This window comes from Podarcis erhardii (assembly GCF_964252035.2).
Source record: "Podarcis erhardii genome assembly, chromosome: 6".
NCBI lineage: Eukaryota > Metazoa > Chordata > Lepidosauria > Squamata > Lacertidae > Podarcis > Podarcis erhardii.
Genome location: NC_138510.1, coordinates 63048514 through 63076214, shown reverse-complemented (window position 1 = coordinate 63076214; position 27701 = coordinate 63048514). Strand labels below are relative to the sequence as shown.

General features: G+C 43.2%; 1 protein-coding gene and 1 long non-coding RNA gene across 6 annotated transcripts in view; one reads left to right on the top strand and one right to left on the bottom strand.

The window, feature by feature from the left end:
- AK4 (adenylate kinase 4) overlaps positions 1 to 1700 on the bottom strand; it is a 35358-nt gene extending 33658 nt beyond the window's left edge. The window contains exons 1-2 of one of the 3 annotated variants that reach the window (XM_081867273.1): positions 1406 to 1700; positions 434 to 588 (exon numbers count right to left, since the gene is read on the bottom strand). In XM_081867273.1, the coding sequence (XP_081723399.1) occupies positions 434 to 578 (145 nt within the window). In that variant the 5' untranslated portion in view covers positions 579 to 588; positions 1406 to 1700. Of the gene's footprint in view, positions 1 to 433; positions 589 to 1051; positions 1163 to 1405 lie in introns of those variants that run through there. The other 2 variants (XM_081867274.1, XM_081867275.1) reach the window with 2 other exon arrangements.
- Positions 1 to 27701, top strand: part of LOC309344659 — a 135506-nt gene that overhangs the window by 94649 nt on the left and 13156 nt on the right. The window contains exons 1-5 of one of the 3 annotated variants that reach the window (XR_014157813.1): positions 6217 to 6351; positions 7038 to 7171; positions 12284 to 12362; positions 17126 to 17234; positions 22139 to 22296. This is a non-coding gene — a long non-coding RNA (uncharacterized lncRNA). Of the gene's footprint in view, positions 1 to 6216; positions 6352 to 6427; positions 6522 to 7037; positions 7172 to 12283; positions 12363 to 17125; positions 17235 to 22138; positions 22297 to 27701 lie in introns of those variants that run through there. The other 2 variants (XR_014157814.1, XR_014157812.1) reach the window with 2 other exon arrangements.

Below are 27701 nucleotides of genomic sequence, written 5' to 3'. Positions count from 1 at the left end.
GTCAGCTTAGATTAAACAGAGGACTTCACAACCAGCTCTCAGAATACTGGGGGAAAGGCTGCTCTCTGCCTCCCGTGTAACTGGTTCTAATCTTCGCCCTGCACTCATATTGCAGCTTTTGCACAAGTCCCTAAGACAGCATGGAGATGGAAGGTGCAATGTTAAATCTTGTAGTCCTCTTCTCAAGTTAGTACTCCACATGAAGCCCTTTCCAAAGTGCAGGTTCCGATGATACACGCTACCGCCCCCACCGAAAACACATGCCAATCTGTTCCTTTCCTAGAGGAACTGTGTACAGTCATTTTGAACAAATCACGAAAAAGAGCTGGAAGACAGCTGCTGCAACTGATCTGCTCCGTTCCGAATGTATCTTTTGCATGCAGCAAAGCACGTACTAGATCTCAAGCAGGAGGAGGACTCCCCCCCCCCTTACCACTGTTTGCTCTGATGTTTTCCCTTAAAAACTGCCCACTGGAAAGATGATGGAGGCCAAAGCTCTTGGCGATCCTCTCGCACACGGTTCCTTTGCCGGAGCCCGGGGGACCCAAGACAACAGCTCGCAGAAGCTTGGAGGCCATTGCGCCCAATCTAGAAGAAGAAGCAAAGAGTCAAAACCGTGACGTCCAGTAAAACCTGCAAAGCAGAGCGCGGCTCCCATAACTTACCAGAGAATTGCATACGGTCCCGTCCTACGCTTCCTAACTGCCCTTGCTTCCGTGTCAAAACACCACCACCCCAGTACGGGGTGGGGGGAGGACAGCCCAGATTTCAAATCATTCCAAGTCCGGAGCAAGCGCCACAGCAGTCGTTTCCGACCGTGTTGATCTAGCAAAACTTTCTCCCTCCCCGCCCATCACCTCCGGAGACGAGGCAGGAATGTTCCCCGCGAGGGGTGGGGAACGGAGAACTGAATGGTGGTTTGTCACTTCCAATCCCTTCCTCCCAGAGCCAGTTAAATAAATGCAGAGACACAGAAAGCAATATGGAACACACAATTGCAAAAGTTTGAACGAGAGCTATGCCCGTGTGCACTCTCCCTTCCCCAACTCGCCTTTTTTGCACGTGGACAAAGTCTCCCCAAATGCCTTTTAAGCGGCAGCAGTGATTCCATAGAAATCAATAATAAAACTTCCTTCGCGCCGTTATGAGTGAAAATTCAGCCCTGCCGTCCGCTAAAGCAGCAGGCTATAAAAACAGAGAGCGCCCCCAACACTAACTTGGCTTAGAGACCCCTAGAAAACTCCCAGAAAACTTTTGACGCCTGAACGGAGAAGGGGGTGGGGGGTGGAGCGCAAGCAAGCTAGCAACGCGGTCCATTCTTTTATCCTAGTCGGGAAAACTGACACACGCCCAGATTTAAACAAAAATAGCCTGTTAGGGTAAAGAGAAAGAAAAGTCAACTCACCACTTCTTTGGAGCGTTATAAAAGAGAGGAGGGCCGAGGGAACACCAGGAAAGCAAATAAACCCGCAAAATGGCGTTTTTAAAATGTTCAACTGATTGTTTCACATGTTACCTCTCTATCCTGACATCCAATAAAAAAATACAAGCTCGCAATGCCCCCCCCCCTTGCTGTCCCGCTGCTCCGCCTGCGCCTTTAAGAGGAGAGAGTGAGCGCCTGCAAATGCAAACTGCTGCTCTCAATTACTCATCCTGCCCGCGAAAGCAGCGGCGGCAGCAGGAGCCAGCCCATCATTAAAGCAAAGAAATGCCAGTTGTATGTAGACAACAGCGAGGAGAACTCCGCCCCTTGTAGGAAGCAAAGAACTTCGGGATTTGTAGTACTGCAGTTTTAAAAGCCTACCGTCCTTTAACCTCTGCCGCTCGGCTGGACTACGTATCCCAGCAGCCCAGTGGAAGTCGACCGTGTCCCGCCCTTCTCCTTATAGGAATACGCTGGAATGTACATAGGTGCAACTGGGCAATGTGTGATTTTTAAAATGGGGATTTTTGATACGTAGGCGCTATTTCGTAATGTTACAAAGGATGGCGGGCGGAACAGCTCGTGCAGGAAATGTTTTTAATCAGCAGCGAGTAGTCTAGAGGTAGAAGCAATCATTTTATCAAAAGCGTACTGTTTGTTTTTAACTATTTGAAACCTGGAAGTTTGTTCCTCGGATGCAGAGTTTCTCCATCCCCTTTGCTAATTTTAAGGGTTGGAAACACAGTAGAAAAAAAGGAAGGCAGCGGGTCCCCCTACTGGCACCGAGGGAGTAGGGAACAATTATTTGCAGCCGGAATCGTGCTTACTCGAAAGTTGCCTTGATTTCTATTAGACTAGGCGGTATCATAAAGTTTGCACAGTATGACTTTAAAAAAAAAACAACCACCCACACAATAAGAAACAACCTTCTAACAAGACTGCTAATTCGTAGGTTTGCAACGTCTAGGAAGAGGACAAGACACGTGGTGGAATTTTTAAAGAACAGCCACATTTCTATAAATTCTTCCTCCCCTCACCCCTCGAAAATGCAACGTTCCCCAGAGATCTATGGAACAAATTTTTTTCACTGAGATGGATATAAATATTAAAATTAATGCAGCTACATTTTTTTTACATAACTATCACTATTCATTGAATCGACGCCATTCAACATTAAAAGTTTCTGTACCCAAGTTCTGAGGGCAAAACACCTCCTGCAGAGTATACAACCTGACACATACGCTGTATAACAAAAATACAAGCCACAAAGCTGAACTTGATACATGTCTGCTCAAAAGAAAGTACATTGCAGCCTTGAAGTACTAAGGCCCTGGGAGTCATTTTTACATTTTTATACCTGCTTTACTAGGGCCCTCACCTCCCAAATTAGGAAATGCATGCAACCCTCTCCTCATGCTGTAGATGCACAATCCCTAATAATAATTAAAATATGGACCAGAGACCCCTTTATGCTAGATCTATAAGGACAGGTGCCCAGCCTTATCCTTATACAATCATTGGACTACAACAGACAAAAACTAGAATTATCATGGAAATAATGTTTCAGACATCACATAATAAACTGAAAGGCAAAGAAGGAAAATAGAAACATTTAAGCAGTTTCTTCTGATGGATCACAAACATCTACATATGAGTTTCATATGCAGCATCGCTCATCAGTCTCTGCTGTCTTTAGAAGAAACAAGTTTGCTTTCAATTTGGAGGGGGGAATCTAACTACAAAACTGCAAGCCGTTTTGTAACATTTTTAAAATTTAAAATGCAATTGGTTACATAACTACTCAGAAGTAAGTCCCCTTGAGTTCGAAAGTATTTACCTAGTAACAATACTTACCAAGGAGTAAGTTGCATTTACTTCAATGGTGCTTGCTTCTGAGTAAACCTGTTTTAAGATTGCAATAATTGTTGATTATTCAAAGTTGATGAGAGGTCTAGAGGAGGCAACATGAGCTTGTGGAATGCTCTCCCCAGGGACCTTCAGCCAGCACCTTTGTTACATATCTTTAGACAAAAACATTCCTCTTCTCCTAAGCCTTTGGCTAATTAAGCAGTCTATGGCCTTTTAAAGGGGGGGGGTGTTTGTTACTATGCAGTGCGCTTTTGTGTTTTTATATTTTATATTATAAACTGTTCCGTGATCCTCAGAGGAATCACAGAATTGTAGAGTTGGAAGGGATCCAACATGTGGCCCCCTTTCCAAGCTGAAAGCATACTGGATCCTGCTTAGCTTTGCAAATGTGCTAGCAGTTTTATTGCTGCACCACAGAGTGGTATAGAAATTGAATAAATGAACACGCAACCCCAGAGTCTGTAAGCTAAGTTCAAGTACAAATCTGTGAAATTTCACTCCACATTTTGTGGCTACTTGAGCATGCTTGACATACATACTCGTCCTCTTTAGGCTGTGTGTGTGTATTGAACGTAGAGAGTTTCTCACACTCTCTTCACAAAAGGATGCTTCATAAAATAGTAATAAATCTGAGCACTGCTTTGAGTTTCTGACCACTTGGAGAATCATGGAACTGTTCGTTTCTGCAGCACAAGAAACCTGGGAGAAATATCCCATGAGGGATGTCTGAGAGGTCAAAGTGTGCTGTGGGTTATTCTGGCTGAACCTTTCTCAGCCACAGGGCTGCACTTCCTTCTGGACAACCTTCTGCAGCCTGCATAATAGCAGTGGTCAGGGCTGGACAACTCTGGGGTTGCGTGCTCATCTCACTCTATAGGCCGAGGGAGCCTGTGCTTGTCCACAGACAGCTTCCAGATCATGTTTACCTTCCAGCCGGAGTGGTACCTATTTATCTACTTGCACTTGACCTGCTTTCGAACTGCTAGGTGGGCAGGAGCTGGGACCGAACAACAGGAGCTCACTCCATTGCGATTTGAACTGCTGATCAGCAAGCCCTAGGCTCTGTGGTTTAGACCACAGCGCCACCCGCATCCCAATGTGAATGTTAGGTTCCTACAATAGGCTACTTTCCGTATTCAGTCCCTCTTCCTCTCTATGACAAGAGTGGTTTAACAATCAATTGTTCTTCCCAGAGAGCTTTTGGAATTGAAGCTCTGTGAGGCAAATTGTCTCCTAACAACTCCTAGGACCCTTGACAAATTACAATAGCCAGTATCCTTAAGGGGAGGTGATGACTGTTTAAAGTAGTGTTATACTGCTTCAAATATATAGTGCAGATGGAACCTATAGGCAAGCAAAAAGCATTAGGAGAATTCAAGGACACATTCCAGGCCAGTGAGGGATGTGGCTTGGGGAGAATCCTGAACACAGGTTAGACAAGCCAGGAAGGCTGCATTTGACCCCTGGTCCAGAGGCTCTGCATTCCTGTTTTAATGGAAGGTTTCCGTTCTAATGGTGCTGTTCATACCACTGTTATATGTTGCCTGAACTTTTATTGCTTTATTTACACCGCCTGAACTTTTATATTTTGTTTTATAAAACGCAATGTTGGCATTCGTCTGCCTCAGGAGACAATGTAGGAGTTCGCCTTTGGGGGCAAAGTCAAACTGTTGGAAGGTTGCAGTGCCTGCTGTGGCTGTAGAGACTGATAAGGAAGAGACATGTTTGTTGCAGCTAGGGAAGATGGAGGCAACTTCAGATGCACCATGGTGTTTCTTCTCTCTGAGCTCCTTCCAGCGCAGGGGCAACAGCTTGCAAGGGCAATTGGGGGGGGTGACATTATGCGCACGGTGTTGTGCGTGCAATGGGAGGAGCCAGGGTGGAGCTGAATGCATCAGCAGCATAGTTTCAGTGGCCACTGGCTCCTCCTGCTGCTGCTGCCACTGCCATTGGTGAGGGGCTCCTTTGGCCCTCCTTCCTCTCCACAGGAGAAGGAGAAGGAGGCAGCCACTGAAGCTGTGCCACGCTTGAGGGGCTTACAGTGAAGATGCCATATGAACTGTTAAAGGTCCAACATACACCATTATGCTGTTTTGTGTGGATACTGGATATATGAAAGTTCATGGCTCATGCCAATATTTAAAATAGTAAAGGAGGCAGCAGTCCTCATTTGCATGTGTAAAGCTGCCACCAGAAATTAAACAGCCACAGAACTGCATGTCACCTGCATCTGAATGCTTTTTCAATGCAGTCAATTCACACCTTTGGTTCTGAGCATGAATACCAATTGTGAGGCACCGCCAGTGTGCACATGTACACACATGTAAACTGACCCTTAATCCCTGGCATTCCGTCTTATTATTGATGTTTTAAAAAGCAGGAAAAGAATCTGTTTACTATTGTGCTTCAAAACAGCAGCAGTTTCCGAAATCAAACAAAACCCAAGGGATAGTGTTTAGTATCCTTAATGCATTTTGGAAGTAAAATTAAATGCCTTGAGTTGGTTCCCCAAGATGTCATGTTGCAGAAAGCCCTTTCGGCTGCCAAGGAGGGAGCTAAGCCAGTTTTGCTTTGATACCATCTGAACTGTCAGTGACTCCGGGGTAAGCGACGCCTGCCCTGCGTCGTGTGGTCCTGGTCGGACACTTTAGCCACCAGCTGATCGGGTGTGCAGGTTAGAAGCGATGCGCCATGTGTTTGCTGCCGCTCTGTCAGCTGAGACTCCCGCTTGGATAGGAGAGAGACCGAGACAAGGTGCCCACACATTCCCCAGAAGTTGTCTCCTTCCTTTCTTGTTGTGCTGCTTTCATTCTGGTCATGAGACCCGGAAGTGTGTGTGTATATATGTGTGTGTGTGTGTGTGTGTGTGTCTTTCTCTGTGGTGGTTTTTTTTTTTTTTAATCTATCACATGGCAGTGAGAGAGATATATAATAAAAACAGAAAAATGGCGACAGTCACGTTGTGGCGAGTCTATGCTGCGTCATTAGATAATCTTCATGCAAAGATCGCTAAGAACAAAGAAAAAAAGAGAGAGGGGGTAGAAAACGCGACTGGAAAGGTGGGTGGGCAGAAGGCAGCGGCTTGCGGGGAGCGGGGGTTGGACGGGATCAGGGAGGGGGCGGGCGGCCGTGTGTGTTTTTCCAGGGCATCGCAGCCAGGCAGCCCAACTCCCGAGCTGCCAGGTCTCCATTCACATTTCAGACTCTCCTGGAAAGCCCAGCTGCCGAGGTTGGTGCATGTTTCTACGGCGGAGAGGGGAGGGGTGTTTCTCGAGGGTGCGGGGTCTGAGGGGAGGAGTAGCGGGTCAGATTCGGGTTCCCTTCCCCCTTGTTTTCCTTTCCTATCCGCGATCGCCCGTGGCTGCACGCCGCTGGAGACGCTGGGTTTTGTTTACAAGCGGGGCTCCCTAACAGCTGGCTAATTATTCTGCTCTAACCATCAGGCACGCCTACCGCAGGCGCACTTTTCGGGTACGGGAGCGAATGTTTTGCTTTGCTTTGGGGTTTCTTCCCCACCCCCGAGGGACGGGGAGGTGGGTAGGGGTGGGGTCCCATCTTCTCCCCGAACCCTTTGAGGGAGCGGATGTTTAGAACAAGGCGAATTTTTCTACCCTGCGGAGGGGAGACCTCCTCTTGCGCGGCGATTGTGGAGGTGGCGGTGGGGGGCGCATGGCTAGTGAGCCCCCCGAGGGCGGGTGCCTGGGTAGCTTTTTAAAAAACGTTGCGCACTCTTATTTTGCTTAAGAATCCTGGCGCTGCTCCCTTCCAGTCAAGCGATTGTAAATATAGCCTAGATGTTGTTTACATGAAACATCCAGAGGGAGGAGCCTCGGAAGCAGAAGGAAGAGGAAGACGGAGGAGGCTCCCAGGCTGGCTGGGGTGAGTATCCCGAAAGGAGGAGCTACAGCTGGGGCTGGAAGCTGTTGTCAAGCAGCCTTGGTACCGCGCGCTTTTGAGGGTCGCTCCTCGGACAAGTGCTGCTACTCGGATACCCCAAAGCTTCTTCCCTGTTGGAGATTCCGGGCTGGCACAGGGCAGGCGAGCCGGTTGGTCTGGCCTGCTGCTGTTCTCAGTGCTGGGAATGTCTCCTGCCTCAAACCCTGGAGATGCCGCTGCCATTCAGAGTAGACAGTAGGGGGCTAAATGGACCATTGGTGTGATTTGGTCTAAGGCAGCTTCCTGTAGAGTCGTGTTTCTCCAGTATGGGCACTTTTTGGTGTGCATCTTCTTTTATTTTCAGCTGGTAAGGTAGGGAGGGCCGGGGTGCCTTCCAACATAATAAAGCTGAAGATGCACTGAAGGGGCAGCAGATTGTCAGTGACTCAGTGTAGGGCACTCTGTTCTGTTTGTTTTACTGCAGAGTTTGGATTTTAAGGCAAAATGCTTTGAGGCTGTGCATGAAATGATCATCTTTTGAATTAAAGAGGGGGGTGTTGTCAGCTCTTAGCTCTTTATTGCCTGTCACTTTAAAAGTGAAGGAAGCTGCAGTTTTGTGCCACCTGCCCTATTCCACCACTAGTCCCTGTCACCCACCTTTCTCCTCTGTAGGGCAGTATCAACTCCTGCTTGTTAAGGCAGCTGGATAGGAAACAGTGAAGGAATGGAAAGGGCAGCCTAGTGGCTGTGTCTTTGCTCTTGCTTCAGAGGTTTCAAAAGACCATCCATGATCTCTAGCCTGTCAGCTGACAACACTAACTTTGGGGATCTTGTGTTTTTTGACAGAGAGATTTGGGGAGATGGAGCTTAGCCCCATCAGTACTGTGGTGAGGTGAGGTGCGCAGTGGGTTGCAAGTTGCATCAGCTAAAATGCCCTCATCTGCACAACTAGGGCCCTGGGTGTTTAAAAGGCTGCCCCTATTATAAGCAGTCATAGCATGCACACCACATTTATCCTCTCTAAGAGAGAGTGACTTGCCCAAAGCTATCTAGTGGCATCTTGGCTGAGCAGATATCAGGACTTGTATGTCTCTTGTCAGAAGCCAGTAGTGTGTTACTGTCTCACACTGGCCCTGTAAGGCTTGAGTTTATCCAGAAACGGTGGTATGCGAACTGATCCTAGTCACGTTTACTCAGAAAGAAGGTCCATTTAGTTCATTGGGGCTGACCCCCAATTAAGCGTGCAGGACTGAAGCCTTAACCTCCATCTTGTTTTCAATTCCTAGCAATGCATGTAAGACTAGAGTGCCTCTGGGTATGGCCAGAGTGTCTTTCCATCACACACTGAGTCTGGGACATTCTGACCCTCAGATTCCAGGAATATGCTCTGAAAATATGGACTGAGGGAACAAATTTCAAATACATAACATCTTTTAAAAAATCAAGGATATCTGATAGTTCTAGGCATAACAAATCCTTATGAAGCTATTCCGGCAAGATCCAGAGAGCATTTCCTCTCTCTCCCTCTCGTTTTATTTTTATGTTGCAATTTAGCTGTTTCTGAACACGCTTGTGTCAACTGGGCTACTTGCCAGCCGAGCTTCAAGGTTTTCCTGCTCATCCAAATGTACTAATTATTTATTTCTTATTCTCTCTTGCTCCAGAGGGCAGGGTGAAAATATCAGGGAAGCAGACCCCAGCTAAAGATTAGAAGTAGTAGGAGATGTTTGACACAGAGGAACAGGTTGACCCTGGGAAGCAGCAGGCTCTCATGTTTAAGCTGAGACTGGGCAGCTTATCCTGCCAGGAAAGCTGTAGTTGGATCTCACCTTGAGCAAGAGGTTGGACTTGAAGTTCCTTCCCTAGGTCCCTTCTGCTTGTGTTACCTGAAACATTTTCATGCTGCCAGACATCTTTTATTTCATTTCTGAACTGTGTACAATAAATAATTTTAATAAAAATAAAATTGAATAAAACGCTTAAAAAATTGACTTCCAGCAGATTAAAACAGCTGGGTAATAAAATACATTGTTGCCTAGTGCCAACATTATTATAAAGTTGGTGCTAGGCAAGCTTCTCTAAGGAAGATGTTCCATAGCTGGGGTGCCACCACTGAAAATGCCCTGTCTCTTGCTGCTGAGTGCTGTCTCTCTGATCAAGGAAATATCAGGAGGGCTTCAGCAGAGCACCCAAAACCATAAGTTGATAAGGAGAAAAGGTGGAGATACTACCACCCCCCCAGTCTCACCTGCAGTTGGATCCCAGGTTTTTTGCTTTATAGCGGAGATAAGATCATTTAACTCTACTTGGCAAACCCAGGGATTTTCTAGGGCTAAGTTTATATATGAACAAACAGAATGGCCACTCCGTCAGAATGCTTGGATAAACCATTTGCTTCTTGGTGACTGAGGTTATATTTTAACAAAATATAGGGATGTTTGCTCTCTTTGGCCAATAAGTGACAAAGGTCCAGGTCTATGGCCTTGGTTCCATGACTGCAGCATCTGTGAATTTTGATAGGAATATAGGAAACTGCTGTATTTCTACTGAGTCAGACCCTAGGTCCATTTAGCTAAGTACTGCCTACACTGATTGGCAGCAGCTTTCCAGAGTTTCAGACAGAAGTCCTTCCCAGCCGCACCTGGAGATGCCAGGAATTGAACCTAAGACCTTCTGCATACTAAAACAGGTGTTCTACCACTGATCTACAGCACACCTGAATATGACAGAGACATTCTAGAAATAACAACTAGCTCTTATTTTCCCTTTATTTTTGAGTGCTAATAAGGACTTTGGAAGCGATTGAATCTAAACTTCTTGATCAAAATTGGTCTCCATTTCACTTGATAATGGGAAGAGATTAAGATACTAACCTCACAATTCTAACCAGGTCTGCTCGGAGGTAACACTACTGAATTCAGTGAGGCTTACTCCCAGGTAAGTGGGATTGCAGCCTTTGTCTTAGGAGACATAGGATCAATGCTGCCATAATATTAACCTGATATCTTCCATTGTTCTTATACAAGAGCACAGGTTTGGGAGTGCATATCTGAGGATTTTTTGGAGAAAGTTGTTTGGTCCATGAGGCTTCCAGGGAAAAGAAAGAAAGACAGGATTACATGCCTGTGAATGATAGCTAATGCATAACTAATAAGGCATTTTGGAGACTTATGTGTTGAATTATTCATTTGTTTGGTGCTCTGACAGCAGAAGTTGCCTTTCAGGGTGAGTGAGAATTCTCTTGTCATGTGTAGACTCTCAAATAACAGATGTCTATAAAGAAAGGTGTGGTAGAAGGGAAAGGAGAAGAATGGACCAAAGAAAGGCAGCCAGAAGCCTTTTGATGACTGATGCACAGCTGAGATTTTGTTTATGTCGTTTGTGTGATTCTTGTGGACCATCAATGTTCAGTTCTTCTTAAGCCACAGACAACAGCCATTTAAGCCTCTGGCTGGGGAACCTGCATAGGACTTGCCTATGCCATATAGGTTTTCATTTGGTAGGATGTAACCTGGAGCCTCACCTAAGGTCTGTTCCTCTAGCAGCCACCACCTGCTAGAGGAAATAAAAAAGACAGACAGGGTGAGAAAGAAAGCAAGTGAGAGAAATGAAGATCTAAAAAGATGGAGCCATTTAGATGGATAATAGTAAGTTTACCCAGTGTTGAAGGTTGGGATTAAATACGGGCCCTGACTCAAAAAAGGTTGGAGCCTGGTGCTTTAAAATATTCAAGGAAAGAGAACTCAAAAATAAAATATAAGGCAGAAGTCTTGCTCATTAAACTTACTGGGAAATTGATTGATTTTAATGACAGTTTCAGAACTATGGCTTTTCCATTGCTGTGTCTACATTTTCCTTCTGTTAGTAATTCATTTGTTTCAAAAATATAGATTTTCTCCTTAATAGCACCCAGAGCACTCGGAGCTCTGCTCTTATTGTAATTTCATACAGCATTGTCTGCTGGGAACCTTTCTTGCTCAAACCACATTGAAATGTGGCCCTGATTTCAATAGGCCTTGCATACAAGTTTCCCAGTGGATTGTACTTAATATCTCCCTTGATTAAAATATTAATTCTTGCTAATCATGATTGTGATGCATTTCCTTCTTGTAGATGTAAATGCTGGGTAGTGTGGAGGCTATTAATGAAGCGTATGGTGCTATGGGGAAAGGGGATAATACATTTAGCAACAAGCTGAACTTTGATTGTCATTACAGATTATATAATTAAAAAAATATTGTTGGAACAGTGCAGTGTGCTATAGCTCAGTGGTACAACATATAGTTTACACCATCCTTATAAACAGGCTGTATATTCCTGCATTGCAGGTGGTTGGACTACATGATCCTCTGGGTCCCTTCCAACTCTACAATTCCATGAGTCTGATTGCATAGCATGTGCTCTACCACTTGAGGCATGGCCCAGAACTATAGCTCTTTCTCCAAGGAGCACATGTATATGCATATGTATATTTAAAGAAATTGCAATTTTTTGTACAGTATGAAAGGGGGTGACTTTTGCTAATTCTCAATTTTCCTGCTTCCTCTTGATCCAAACCACCACCTATTTTTATTACAGTATTTTCATGTGTAGGTATTTTCTGGAGAGACTGGGTGCTGTTTTGGTTTAGCCTCTTTACCATTGGCAGTTCCTATTGTTTAGTTCATTCTGGAGAGCTAGCTGCACCTCAGTGTTCATTTTAAAAGAAAAGTGAAATGGAAAATAAGGTTTCACATTCCAATCTAATAGGCATTAAATGGCAAGATTCAAGACATTCACTTTTTCACGTTAGTTGCATTGTGCTTGTTTGGAATAAGAAGATTGGGAGTCGCAGCAAACTCACTTTATGGTTCAGTCACAACATGTACTTTTTAAATGGGAAGTACTTATACGTACTAGATGATGGGCATGTGAAGATGGGTAAGGAAGCTGAAGTCGGTTGCCTAGCTGTGTTCAATTTCAGAGTCTGTTATTTCCTCACTTGGGGAATCTGATTAGCAGAGTACTGTGATGTGAATTATACCAAAGTAAGGACTCATTCAAATACTGCCTCTGACCTCTCTCCTCTCAAAAAAACCCCCAAGGCAATATGTTATTTTGCTTTTCTTGCTGTAGGTCTCAAGTAAGAATGCCTCTTTCAACCCTGTTATTCAGCTTCTCCAACATCTGGCACCATCGTATCTGAAAATGACATGTTTGTATTAAGAGGTCTGGATAAGTGTGAGTGCCAAGTCTGTACTTGGAAACAGCCATCTGTGTGTGAACTGCTCTTACGGCTGCTGGCCAGCGCAAACACAAGGGGGAAAGCTCACATCCAACACCTGAAAGTGTGCATACAGTGCTGACCTGGGGGGTTGGGAGACTGACTCAAGGCAATGTCTCTTTCCTCAACAGGTGATCACTATCTGAACTGAATATCTTGCTCATCTGTTTTGTGGTGAGTGCAGGAAATCCTCACATCTTACATCTTGCAGCTTATGCACAGCTGTTTATACACAGTATAATCTCTGGATCTGGGGCTATTACGTTACATGCCTCTTTTCTTTTATACTGGCACAGGGGTTTGTGGGAGATACCCAGAAAATTTGGGTAAATAGGTTTGTCGGATCACTCCAGGTTCCAACTAGCCAAGATCGGATGGCTGGGGCTTCATATCCCGTTGTGTAAATATCTCTCTGCTGTTATGTAACATTTGCTTGGGATTTATTTTAAAAGTATTTTTCCAAGAAGTTTTTCTGTCTCTTTATTGCCCTCTTGTGTTTAACAAAGTATGCAAGATTTATTCTAATACTAATTCAGCCTAGCAATTTCTCTGTGCAATTGCTTGATGGCTTTATGATTCCTATCTTGTAATATGGAAACATTCATTGGCGTATACATTCATAGTTATTTGGGAACTTAGATGCAGATTTATTTATTTATTTATTTATTTATTTATTTATTTGCAGTTCTGTTTCCTTTCATTTCTAGAGATACTGGTTTAACATTTTGTATTTTGGATCTAAATGTCAAGGAACATCGTAGCCTGAGGTTACAGTTCATGTCTCGCTGAAGTTAATGGCTAAGCAGTCATTGATTTGAGTGGCATCCTAAATCACCAGACTGTTATAAGCCATCTTCTTATGTAATTTTTCATTAGCTTTTGTCTTCATATGGAAAATGTTGACATCTTTCTGCAAGTTGCCTTTTTTATCCTACTTGCATTCCAGTAATTGAGTGCACTACTGTTTCTAGCAGAGGCCGGACTTGCTCTGGTCTCTTGCTATGTTTGTTAATACCCGTAAGAGTGCAGTAAGAGGTTATGTCCCAGAGCTCCTTGGAATAACCAGAGGGCACTGAGGCTCAATTTTGACTGTTGTTGTTTAGTTGTTTAGTCATGTCCGACTCCTCGTGACCCCATGGACCAGAGCACGCCAGGCACTTCGGTCTTCCACTGTCTCCCGCAGTTTGGTCAGACTGGTGTGCAGCACCAAATGTAGCAGGAGCCCTTTGATGAAATCTTCTGTTCCATGGGGCTGGAGGAGTGGTTTAAGGCACATTAGTAAATAAGGTGAAGTTAAGTTTACCTGAGCAGAAAATCAAACTAGGGTTCCCTCTTTACAATTTTTTTAAAAATCGGCTTGTTTGCTTTCTGTTTATTCAGAACTATCAGTGAACATGATATTTAACAGAGAACTATAAGCAATACAGGGACGCAGGTGGCGCTGTGGGTTAAACCACAGAGCCTAGGACTTGCCGATAAGAAGGTCGGCGGTTCGAATCCCCGCGACGGGGTGAGCTCCCATTGCTCAGTCCCTGCTCCTGCCAACTTAGCAGTTCAAAAGCACGTCAAAGTGCAAGTAGATAAATAGGTACCGCTCCGGCGGGAAGGTAAACGGTGTTTCCGTGCGCTGCTCTGGTTCATCAGAAGCGGCTTAGTCATGCTGGCCACATGACCCAGAAGCTGTACGCCGGCTCCCTCGGCCAATAAAGTGAGATGAGCACTGCAACCCAAGAGTGGACCTAATGGTCAGGGGTCCCTTTACCTTTATAAGCAATACATAGTTCCCTGCCCCAGCAAGCTTACAATCTAAATATAGAGGTGGAGACAGCAGAAGGAAAGAAGTGGCAGTGGTGGGGGTGAAGATAAGCAATATAGTTTATATGTTTGTGTGTGGATGCAATTGATGTATATGCATATTAATGCTGCCCCAAATCACCCTGCCTAATTAGAGATGGCTGCCTGAATTGGGCAGGTCCTGAATTGGGATGAAACATTTTGAAATGCTTTGTGAAACAAAGTCCTTATACCCTGCTTGTATAGTGAAACATCAGTTGTAATATGTGTTTTTTTTATGTAACATGAGCATTTGAAACACAGTGATTTGCTGCTTCCACCTGTTTAAATGGCCACAGTGCTGCTAGGTTCATTTAATCATTCGTCATTTGGCTAACATAAGGATGGCTGGCCTTTCAGCAATAGGTCTCATGTATCTTTATCACAAGGAAATTTCATTGAGGGCTCCTTGCTATTTCAGAGTTCACATACCCAGGTTCCCACTCCTCACTAATGCAAAGTTTGCAGTACCTATTTTTCAGATTGAAAGTGCGCTGCAGTGCCCAATATATTTTCTCAGCATTTTGTATTTTATTATTCAGGAACGTGGGCCTCGTGACAAAGCATGGTTCTGAAGACTTGCTAGTAATATTTAGCACTTCTGCAGTACCTTTTTCATATTCTGAGTGCTTTACCATACCTCATCTTAGTAACCATTCTGGTAGACCTGTAATGTAGATCACATTCTTATTCCCCTGTTACTGGAAGGGGGCTGCAGTTTGCCTGAGGCTGCCTATTGCATTAACAGTCTCTTAGCCACCGGGCTAGAGTAGTCACCCCATCTCTGATCTCTCTCCTGAAATTTGAACTGGCAGGTTTCATAACAAATGCAACACACCAGCCACTGGATGGCACTGACTTTCCATTAGGGAGTAACACTACTAGAGACAAGAGTTCTGTTGGGATCAGTTCCCGAGAGTTTTGCTGCATTGTTTTTGGAAAGATGTACTCACAGATGAGCCCTGGGTCCTGGAAATTCCTTTTTTGTGCCACAACAGTTATTAATGCTACAGTAGGTAGTCACAAAAACCCTATTTAACCTAAGACTACAATTCTATATGCACAGACCCGGGAGGAAGTCCCATTGAACTCCATAAGACTTGCCTCTGTGTAGACTTGCCTTTGATTGTGCTGTTGGGCTATGATGAATAAAACACACAAAATAGCAAATGGTATGCAAACAGCAATTTACAGGTTTTGTACAGTATATCTTCTTTTATCTTGGTGGTGTTTTTTTTAATGTATTGCTGAATGCTTTTTAAAGAATGTTTTATTTCCTGAGCTGCTCAGAAAATGTTGTTGTTGGCATGGGGTACTTATAAGTAATGTAAATTAATAATGATTTTACCGTCTGGGACGGGTGTCAGAAGTTGATGTGACTGGGTACCTCCAGTGGCTCACAATCTAGGGGTCCAGTCATTCCATAACCTCTAAGCACTGCTGCTCAGTTGTCTCCTTTGGATCAGAAGTGATGAACAAGCAGGTGATGGTAGTGGGAAGATGGGCAGAAGCAGCTGACAGGCCTCCCTTCTCTCTATCTTATCTATTTGCTTTCTTCCTGGGGAGAGCAGGCAGCTGTAAGAAGAAATAGGAGGAGGGAGAAAGGCAGTGAGGGAGAGGTAGGCCAACTGAGGGCATCTTCCCTGCAGCCTCCCACCCCTCCACCCTCAAACCAGGCACTGCAAACCCAGAGGATCTTTAATGTTTGCTGACAGCAATTCTGCACTCTTCCTTCTTTATTCGGCACCTAGAAGTTTAAACGTATTGTGGACAAAACAGTTTGCACCTCCCCACCCCACCCCCACAGCTTAGATTTTTAAAACTCTGAGACCTAGATTAGATTTGTAGTCAAAACAAGACATAACAGCTCTGGTGGTCTTGGTGGTGTTTTTTAATTAGTTTATGATTTACCTTTCACATAGGTCCAGAGGTGATTTACAACCATACCATAAAAACCATTAAAAGCAGGTAAAAAAAATTACAAAAACAACAACAGCTAGATTTAAATATAAGCAAGCACCCAAGGCAGAAGCCTGAAATATTGCAGTTGCAACACCATTGCTATTCTACCTGTTCTGTTAGTAATGGTCCAATGGCACAATCCTAGGCATGTTTATGCAGAAGCAAGTTTAATGGAGTTGAATGGGATTCCCAGTTACATGAGTAACGTGATTTACAAACATACCGTAAAAACAGTACAAAACAACTACTGAAGATAGGTGAAAAACAATACAAAATGAACATCTAAGGTAGAGACCCTTTCATCCAGCTGGAAAAAGCTTGTTGAAACAAAAATATCTTCAGGAGTTTCCGGAAAGTACATGCTGGTGACGGAGCAAACAAACTGAGGTCCATTGGGTGATGTTTATTCTTTCAGGATCTCCCCATTCCAAGTCTGAAAACTGCTTTTAAAAATAGGTATTGTGTAAAACATGATTTCATGTGAAACGTTTCCTGAGGAAAGTGACATAATAAGGCCTAGTAGGAGTGCCAGTCTAATAATTACGCATCACTGAATCCTGACTCAACATTTCAGTTGGTTTCAGCAGCACTGTGAAAGACAAGCCATGCCATGTCCCCCCCCCCCCCCGTGTGAACGGCTCTTCAACCACAGTGTTGTTATTTTGCACAAATGGGAGTCTTTTGAGCATGATGCCAGTCTCTCTGGAATGACTCGGCCACCATTTTGTCAATAAATGCTGTACCAGTGATTTTTGTTGTTGTTGTTCTCTGAGCCGTTTGTATAAAAATACATCTAGTCATACCATGAACAATTAACTAGAGTGCCTGCAGCATGGTTGCTCAATTACTGAATAAGCTTCCAAGCAAATTTTTCTGTATATTTATTATGTGTGCATCAGATTCAGCGGTGACGAGAGTCGAGCATCAGTGCCCCCTGTGACCTTCATCTTTCTGTACATGCAGCTGAGGAGAAGTAAAGCTTTTGAGTCTTGGGGCCATCTGCATCTGGTAATTGGAAGTCCACTCATCCCAAGAACATGGGTAGGCAATGACTGACAGGCTGCCCTGGCTCAGTTATCACTGTGCTGATGCTGTCTATACAAAAGGTACAGTACTGTGATAACTGAAGGATGGCAGCCATCTTAGCATCACAGGAACTCAGCAAGCGGTGATCAGAGAAGACTGTGTTCTGTCCTGAAAATCTGGCTGTATTATATTGATGAAAACCAAAGCCAGCAGCACGTACCAAAGCTGGAAAACACACATTCACCATTTTTGCAGCTTAACATTTCACTTCAAGATGGTACCTTCAATAAAATTTGAAAGCAAAAGTTTGCTTTTCTCATGTAACTCCTTTCTGTTATTTAGAGGTTCTCCCAAAAATTATAGACATTAGAGTAAAGAGTGACAGGTGGGTTTGGTGATCTCTCCAAAAAATGAAAATCAAACTTTGCTGCACAATCACCTTTTTAATGGAAGGACACTTTTAACATGATGCAGTTTGAAAACCTGAATTTGACAAATATCCGTCATTCATCCGAAGGTATAAGGAGCCTAGCAAACTGTAACAGCACACCCACACAATCCAATTAAAGCACTTGGATTCCACTGTCACAGTCATGGCTTTTGTCCAACAGATACTCGGAACTGTAGTTCGTCAAAGTGCTGAGAGTTGTTAGGAGACTCCAGACTACAGTTCCCAGGATTCCTTGGCAGAAGTCATGACTGGGAAAGTGGTAACAGAGTACTTTAACTGGTTTGTGTGTATGTGATGCAAATCTTCCAATGTGACTTTTAAACATTTTAAATTGGCGTTCAGAATTGATGGGTGAGTCCCTTTCCCAAGTTGTGGGAACAAAGACAAAAATCTATGGTCATGGTGAACGTTTCACTAGAAAACACAAACATAATGCTATCAGTTACATAGTCATTGTTAGACAATTTGAGCGAGAGAGAACAAGGTAATGTTTCCAAGCAATATTTTTGGAGCTATAAATTTCCTCTGACAGGCTTAAGCATGGTTAGCTATTTAGGGCCTGTATCCACTGGAGTTTACTGTATGTTTGCAGCTGTTTGCATTCCCATTTAATTTGCATAGTCCACAAGACATTGACCTCAAACAGTACCAATCTCCCATGTTTATCCCTCTCCAGTAAATTTGAGTTTACTCTATATGGAGATAATTGGATGAGTTGTGAGGGGGGGGGGATTGGGCTCCAAAACTTGGTGCTTTGGATTGGGTGGATCCATTGTCGCTTCCTCCTCCTCCCCTTTCTGGGCCCACTACTTCCTCTATGCTGTCATTTCTTTTCCAGCTATGCTAATAACTATTTCCTGGGTCCTCCCTCTTGATCTCTCAGATTTGCACAAATCCGGATAACTGCACAAGCAAACCACATTAAAAATTTCTGCACTAGACATATTGGGCACCAATCTGATCAAGGCCTTTGACACTGTAAATCATAATGCCCTATGGACTGTCCTTCTGAAAATTGGCTGCCCAGATATATTTGTGAACACCCAACGGCTCCTCTGTGATAATATCACAGCAACAATCGCAGATGACAATGGCTCTCAAAGTGAACCATTCACAGTAGGATCAGGTGTTAAACAGGGTTTTATTATCACCCCAACTATTATTTTCATTGCCATGATCCCACTTGATCCCACCGGGATAGAAATCATATATTGAACAGATGGAAAGATCTTTAATCTGAGTAGACTGAAAGCAACGAGTAAGGTTACCATAACATCCGTCATAGAGCTTCAGTATGCTGATGACAACGTAGTGTGTGCACACTCAGAGAATGACCTCCAAACCATCCTAAATATCTTTGTAGAAGCTTTCAAAAAGCTTGGCCTTTCATTCAACATCCAAAAAAACCAAAGTGTTGTACCAACAAGCACAAAACAACCCCTCTGCAGCACCACAAATGGAACTCAATGGTGTAACGTTGGAAAGTGTCAATCACTTCTCCTACATGGGCAGTTATCTTTCCATAAGGGCTGACATTAATGCTGAAATCTAGAATCGCCTGAGCTCTATGAGTGCAGCTTTCTCCCGATTGAAGTGCAGAGTGTTTGAAGACTGGGACATTTGCAGGGAAACCAAAATGCTTGTTTATAAAGCTATTGTACGACCAACCTTCCTGTATGCTTGTGAAACATGGACCACTTATAAATGCCATCTTCAGCTCCTTGAAAGATTCCATCAAGGGTGTCACCGAAACATTTTACATATCACTTGGGAGACAGGTGAACTAATGCCATTGTACTGGAAGAAGCAAAGATCACCAGTGTCAAAGCAATGATTCTTCAACATCAACTTCATTGGACTGGTCATGTTCAGATGCCTGATTATCATCTGCCAAAGCAACTACTCTATTCCGAACTTAAGAATGAAAAGTGTAGTGCTGGTGGTCAACAAAAGAGGTTTAAAGACTCTCTCAATGCAAATCTAAAAAAATATAGTATAAACACCAACAACAGGGAAACACTGGCCTGCAAGTGCTCCAGTTGGAGAACAGCCTTTACCAAAGGTGTCATGGACTTTGAAGACACTCGAACTAAAATCAGGACGAAAGAGAGAAACGTGCTAAGAGGAAGGCATGTTTGGCAAACCCTCACCATGATCAACTCTCACCCGGAAACCTATGCCCCCAGAATTGACCTCCACAGTCACTTACAGACTCACTGCTAAGACCGTGTTCATGAAAGACAATCTTACTCAGCTACAAGTGATCACCAAAGAAAAAGAAGAAAACGTCTACACTAGATATATTGGGCACCAATCTGAAAAGAGTGTGCTGAGAATTTACAATTCCTTTCTTTTCCAGCATGGCAGCAAGGGTGTGCCAGGTGCTTGGCCTTTTAATATACAGTACTTTATATATACTTTTCTCACATTTCCACAGAACCAGAAAGCTGCACAAGCAAATGACAATTGCTTGACATTGTGCTTTTGCACACTTCTTAAGCGGGGAATTAAAAACAAAACAAAACGTGAGCAGCTATATGTGATCATGCCCTGTCAGTACTTAACTCGCATAACAGAATCAACAAATTAGAAGGCAGAGACAAACACAAAAGAGATGCCTACTGGTATAAATGGGAAAAACCAAAGTTGCTGTTCATACATGAATTTAAAAATGTGCAGGTGGGAACTATTCTGGGGATTGAGTTAACAGCTAAATAATGCTCAGATGGGACAAGCGCCCTGTCAAAATCAACATTAACTATGTGCAGGACTAACCTGGGTTCTACTTAACACAAGACCTGAAACCATACTTTAGAGCTAGCTTCAGATCCTAGATTAATCAGACAACCTCAGTTTCGCCAGTAACTCTAATTCCCCTTGCTGCCAATTTAATTGTTAGTCATGGTTAAGCCTGGTGGAGGAATCTCTGCTTCATAATAGAGGGGAGGGAGAGTCTGATCACATGGCCTGTTCCTGATTGGGTATTTATTTTAAGCAATTCTACATTCTTCAGCCTCAAATCCCAGAATGGCTCACATACATAAAATCAATAAGCAAAAAAACCCCACGGTGGATCCTAGCTGCAGGCTTTTCATCTGAAAGACAACACAATAGGGAAAAGATGGGGACAGAAGATTTTAAAAAACCAAGCACCCAGGCACTGCCAGTTCTTGAAGCTACAAATTTGTTATCATGACCAGATTGAAAGGGAATTGCTACTAGCTTGCAAATACAACACAGAGCCAAAGACCAATATTATATAATTTGGTTACTACCTTCACATTCTGACCCCTTACAGAGCCACTCCATGCTAATCAAGAGCAATCCGGGTTCACACCATTTTACACCCCCCTACTTGAGTGTTGAAAATGGGTGTAGGGAAGAAGATGGAATTTGTCTTCATAATGTTAATAATGGTCAGAAATGTTGATAGTTACCACATTAACAGTACTGGGCACTGAGAACCAGTGCACAGATGTGAGTCACACTGCCAAATTATTTGAGCTGTGTGAACTGGGGAGCTTAGCTTCATAGAAGATTTCTGATGGGTGACTTCAATGGTTGCCCAGTTGGGGGAATGGAACAGCCACCAAAACAAGAAGTGTGACTGAGCTGCACTTCCTGTTTTCCCACTGCTGCTCCTCTATGAAAACAAAACACACACACCTTGACTTTGGGGGTGTATGCGTTCTGTCCTTCAAGAGATCGGGCAGGGGGGGCAGTTATAGTTGGTGCATCTTCCATGGTACAGAAAAAGCATAAAAACCAAAGTACTGCTTGATCACATTTCCATCAACATTTGTTAAGACATCAGAAACTGCTCTCAAACTTGTATCAGGCTTTGTAAAACAGAAGCAATGCTGGAAGCAGCCCTTGGAAGTCTTGCATTGTTGCTGTCTAAAGCTGCAAAATTAAGAACCGGACACTAGAGGGTGCCAGAGTGTCTTGATATTTAGGTTTGCTGAAATTTTAAAACCTAGGTTTTATGAACAGGGAGGAATCTAAAGAATGCTTAACCACTTCAGCTTGGCTCCAGTGTTATGAAGTTATTGGTTTCAGTAGGAATGGCAAACTCCAGATGTTGTTGAACTTCAGCTTCCATCACCCCTGACTGTTGGTCCTGTTGACTGGCACTGATGGCAACTGGAGTCCCACAAGAGCTGGGGAACCCCAGGTTCCCAATCCCTGGGCCACAGTCTTTGTACTATGCAAAACTGAGGATTTAAAAACAGAAATTAAAGCATATCCATTTTGTGCACATTTATAGGAGTTTACTTCTTGCTCTTCACCAAACAAGAGTGAAATAGAAGACCTTTTGCCTATCTGCCAGGCTTCCAAAGCTTTTTCCTTATTGTATAACTTGAACTGCCAGCCTCCTAGCTATCTACCAGTTTATGTACATTCTCCCTTGTCAATCACATGTTCCTCCCCTCAGGTTACAGGCTCAAGGAAGTCTGGAGTCTTTTAACTTCAAAAGAGACGTGTCAGCTCTTACATGTGCAATGGAGTTTTAACTACAGTGGAACCTCGGGTTACGTACTGTCCTCCTTACGAACACTTCGGATTATGAGCTCCGCTAACCCAGAAGTAGGTGTTCCGGGTAGCAAACTTTCCTCGGGTATGAGTGGAAGTCACACGGCGGCGGCAGGAGGCCCCATTAGCGAAAGCACAACTCAGGTTAAGAACGGTTTCGGGCTAAGAACGGACCTCCGGAACTAATTAAGTCTGTAAACGGAGGTACCACTGTACGTACCTTGATACTTGAGTCTCAGAGTATTTGCTAGGTTTCTAAATTAACATTATACTCCCCAATGGATAATCAAGAATGATATCTTTACAAACAGGCGAAATATCCATGCCTCTATGATATGCAACAATCCATACAAGTAGCCGAAGGAAACAAAATCCAACCCCCCCCTTCCCCTCGCCTTCCTCACAGACCTTTTAAAGATGTGTCCCGTTTTTCTTTCTCATTGGAAACGTTTGTGATTGTGCCTTACATCTTGAGTTTCTTTTTTTTTTTTTTAATAATTTTTATTGGGTTTTTACATTTTATAACAACAAACACACACACAAAGACAAGAACACACAAACACACAAATACAATTACATACCCTAATTTTCTTTACCCACTTTCATTGACTTCCCCCCACCCCCTCCTCTTACATCCCAGTTCCAAAATTAATTCAGCAAGTTCTTACCTAACCTCTTAAAGATATTCATATTGTTTTTTTAAAAATTAAATTCTTTTTGTTTATCTATATCCAATTCTCTTATAATCATTAATTTCTTTTTTTTTAAGGTCGATCTAACTTCCCCTCCACAAATTTTCCCTTTATTATATTAATTATAGGTCACATTGACCAAGTAAAACAAAACATAACATTTTATAGTTCTATTCTCTCCCCCCCCCGCCCCGGTTTCTGTCCCTTCCCAGACAAATGTCCAAAAAAAACAAACAAAAAATAGTTTTTAGCCCGGATTCCTCACGTCCGAGGCGTCTGATTCTCTGTCAGTCCCTCTCTGCCAACTATGCCCGTTTGACAGCTTCTTTGACAGCTGTCAAACTCCTTTCACTTCTTCCTCCAGCACCCAAATAGGACACTCCCGGGTTTTTGGGGGGGATTACACACAAAGTTCCAAAATTCCCTTTCTCTCCAGCACAAAATCTTCTTCTATCAAATTTGTGAAAAACTTTTAAATCATCAAAACAGTATTCATTCCACCTTAATTCTCCGTTCCTTGCTTTAAATCGTCTATAAGTAGAGGGGGTGCGGACTTCCCTTTAACACATCCCCCGATCGTGCCGAATTCACAGGATAAAATTTTTAAAGTCCAAATTCCACTACTCACGGGTCCTTTGTTATCCAGTCCAAATTTTGGGAAGAAAGTCAGCGCTCTCCGGCCATGGCTTGCGGCTTCACTCCACTGAGGTAGCGGTCTACTCTCAGCACCACGCCACTCTCCGTACCCTCTCCGCAGCCTTTAAAAAGGCTCTTCGTGGGTCGGGGAGGGCGCTTAAGGTGCCCACCGAGTCACCAAGTCCGCAGGCTTCCGCGCCTGCGGTTTCTGAGGGTCCCCGTGTCGCCGGCACGGCAAGACCCGTCCTTAGTAGAGCCGATTCCCTCCGGAGCTCGGAGGGAATCCGCCATTAGCCGTTCGCGCTAACCCGGAAGTCCCTCACATCTTGAGTTTCTTTCTCCATTAGTATATCTGGCCATGGAATCTTACCTAGTATCTGAGCTTTTTAAAAACTAGTCTTCCTGAAATCCACTATACAGTACTAACCTTTAGCTTTCCTAATGATAAGAATTCCAGTGTTGAATGGTCACTCCCCCCCCCCCGCAAGGTTCTTCCTGATTTAACCTCACTGACCAAACTACTGGTTATGATCAAATGGAGGGCAGCTAATCTCTTTAGTCCTTCCTCCAGCTTCTGCAAGAGGATGTTGTTCAGCAGTGCATGCCAGGAATGTGTTCGATATTCCATGCTTAGCGTTTGTCTAACAAGCAAACATCAGGACAGTTGAATTTCTCTGTGACTTCTAATTCTTGCTTCTCTGAAACATGTGTTGCAGGAAGACACAATCCACATCCTCTCTTTGGTGTGGTGGCCTATAGTAGTAGACGCTGACCACAATGTTGTTTGGCTTTTTTGTTGAGGGGTTGCTCTATTTAGCCTTGCACAGATGCTCTCCACAGGCTGCAGAGTTCAGTCTCTTCAGATTTCTGTGCAGGTGAGCAATACTATTTTATGTTGCACAGAGCCTGTAGCTCCCAGCAACTGAAATGACTATTCAAAAAACAATTAAAATCAGCAATAAGCTATTAAAAAAACACACCAACCAGATTAAAACATGTCTTCATAGGCTTGCCTAAACAAAAAATGTTTTTAGCAAAAACATTATTAAAGCCAAACCAGCATTTAAGATCTGGACATCATTCCAAAGTGCAGTCAGATGTTGCTTTGGGTGAATTTGTTTGTTGGTTTCTGTTGTATCCCATGCATCACAAACATGACGGACTCAGCCAAGTCTTGATCTTGGCTGAAGCTGCACACATCTGGTACTTGTTCTATCAAAGGGGAAATACAGGAGATATGAATGTGTTTTGAGTGGGGTAAACACTTTCTGGATTCAAAATACTGTGAACACCCAACATTACAAAACTTATTCTAAACAGAAACACAAAGCAAACTTCAAAGTCCAAAACAAAATAAAAAAATTCCTTCCAGTAGCACCTTAAAGACCAACTGAGTTAGTTCTAGGTATACCTAGAACTAACTCAGTTGGTCTTTAAGGTGCTACTGGAAGGAATTTTTTTATTTTGTTTTGACCATGGCAGACCAACACGGCTACCTATCTGTAACTGATTCAAAGTCCAAAACACTCCTCTCCAGCACCTTTTATTATGCACAATAACAAAAAGAACAAGAATCAATTTATGATTGCTGTTTATGCAGCCATACAGAGATACCATTGCATGTTTTGTCTACTTTCTTTTTTAGAAGCTGAGCACTTCCTTCCTGCTCATATCCTGTGAAGCAAATAACCCCATAAGAGTTAGCTTTTTTCCATGCTGAATTAAGACTTTTATGTGCCACAAAATAAGTTCTGAATTATCCCTCCACCCCAATACGATTGAAATGAGATATTTGCCTTCTTTTTGCTAGGATAAGTTCTGAATGATCGCTGACCCCCATCCCAATATGATTGGAACGAGAGGTTTGCCTTCTGTTTTCTAGGAGGGATCCTGTGTTTTCAATAGCTTCACAACAAGCAGAAACCTCTTTCTTCTCTGGTTGTGTTTAAACACATATTGAAAAGTTTGATTGCTGTGGATATTTTTTAAAAAACCAGGCCCTTTAAGTAATGCTTTGTGTGCTGCTCTAGGTTTGCATTTTTGGTTGATTTTGTATAGTGAGCTCTACTCTTGAGGTGTGGGTAATTTTCTACTAGGGCTTATTGTTTCTTGCTTTTTCAAATATTAATCCTGCTCCTAGTGGTCCAGCAATAAAGCTGCTAGCACATTCACAAATCTAAGCAGGGTCCAGTATGGTTTCAGATTGGATGGGGGACGACACGTTGAGATCCCTGCATTGCAGGGGGTTGGACTAAATGACCCTCAGCGGGTCTTCCAGTTTTCCTAGTTTCTTATTCCTTGCACCCAAAGGGCAGTTTGTTTTGTAAAAATCACATGCCTCAATAAAGCATAATCTATTTGCTATAGAATAAGGCTGCCTCTTTTTTCCCACCAGTCTCTGCTTCTCTCCCTTTTAACTGTAGCTAGATCTTCAGACAGGAGCAAGTGATAATGCTTATCTCCATGTTGCAAAATTTTCACCCACTGATCTCTCTGAAGATCCAGCTGCTGTTAAATACTTTCTTTCTTTCTTTCTTTCTTTCTTTCTTTCTTTCTTTCTTTCTTTCTTTCTTTCTTTCTTTTGCTTTTCTTTCTTTTTCCTGCTTAGCAGTCCTGTAACAGGGCCACAGTGCTGCGTTTGTTCAAGCCTTCCCACCTTTTTTAGTTAGTTTGTAGAGATAGTGTTCATGTTTCCCGAGGAGACCCTTGTTACAGGACTTGCTGTGTTCTACATTTGGGCCTGCATCACTGTGCTCACACGTCTCTTTACATTAAGGCATGTTTGCTTTGAACCCAGCGTTTGGTTGGGGCTTGTCAGTACCACTAAGGAAGTCTGTCAGTTACAATGCAGCCCACTTAGAGCATTTCTAGAAGGACAAAGGAAGGTCGGGTGGTTTCCAGTTGTCTTCTTCCCAACGACCCTCTTGCTTTGCATTGAAGCTCAGTACAGTATTGACTGCCTTAATTAACTTTATAAGTTGACAGGAGATGCTAAATAATTCAAAAATGGACAGAGGGGTGGAGGTGTTCAAAGATTTACAGCAGAGCAATGTTCTTTTAGCTTTTAAAAATGCACAAAACGTCTGTGCAGAACAAACTGTGTTTCCCATGTAATAATAATAATAATAATAATAATAATAATAATAGAAAATTCAATAGGAATTTGAATGAGTCAGGGACAGAGCCTCCTTAGATAGATTTTATAGGAACTGTGTTAACTTCATTGGGCTGTGCCTCCCTGCATTTCTGCCACAGGCCATTGCCTGTTTACAAGTCATAAAACTTGCCTGGGCCAGAGTAATCTGAAGTACTATGGTGCTTCTGGTATTGACACCTGCCAAAATGTTTACAATGCAGCCATGTAGCACCTTCCTTAGGGAGCATCGATGAGCTGATTGACACTTCAGAAGGATGCAGCTCCCAGTGCTCAGATAACAGCCTGCAGTGATTCCCTGGCCTTCCCAGTGACAGGAAAGGAGTATAATAGGTCCTCATGGCACAATACAAAATGAAATCAGTTTGGCATTCAGAGAAGAAGAAGAAATCTCAAGTAAAGCAAACTTTGAGATGAGGTAAATCCAAGTACACATTGGGTGGAGTTTTATAATTCACAACATAACACAAAATATAGGTAGTTCATATCTTTAAAAAATAAATAAATCTGCATTTGCATAGAAAATGTGCTGTGGACAAGCATCAGTTAGTTATCCCACTGTTGTTGTTTTTTTGCATTCACTATCTAGAAAACCTGAATGTGGGATCATATTTGCTTCTAACTGAGCAATTAAACAGTATATTGCTCGTGTGGTTTGTTTGTTGTTTTCATTTTCTCTCTCCCTTAATAAGAGGACTAGACTTTTAAAATGAAGAGGTTAAGAGTTCAGGGAAGAAACCTGAAAGATCATCAACATCATGGGTTTCCCTAGACCTTTGCCCCTCTCTGGCATTAACTCTGCTACTATACATGCCCTGTCTTATGCCAGCAGATCTGTGTCCAGTTTTTATAGGAAAAACTTCAGTCCCAAGGTCTGTTAAGTTCTGTGCTTTTAGTTCTTGGCATGGCTGACTACCATTAGTGGGATTTTTTCTTTTCTTTTCCTGGCAATCAGTAAAGAATCTTGTTTGAAACAGCCAAGT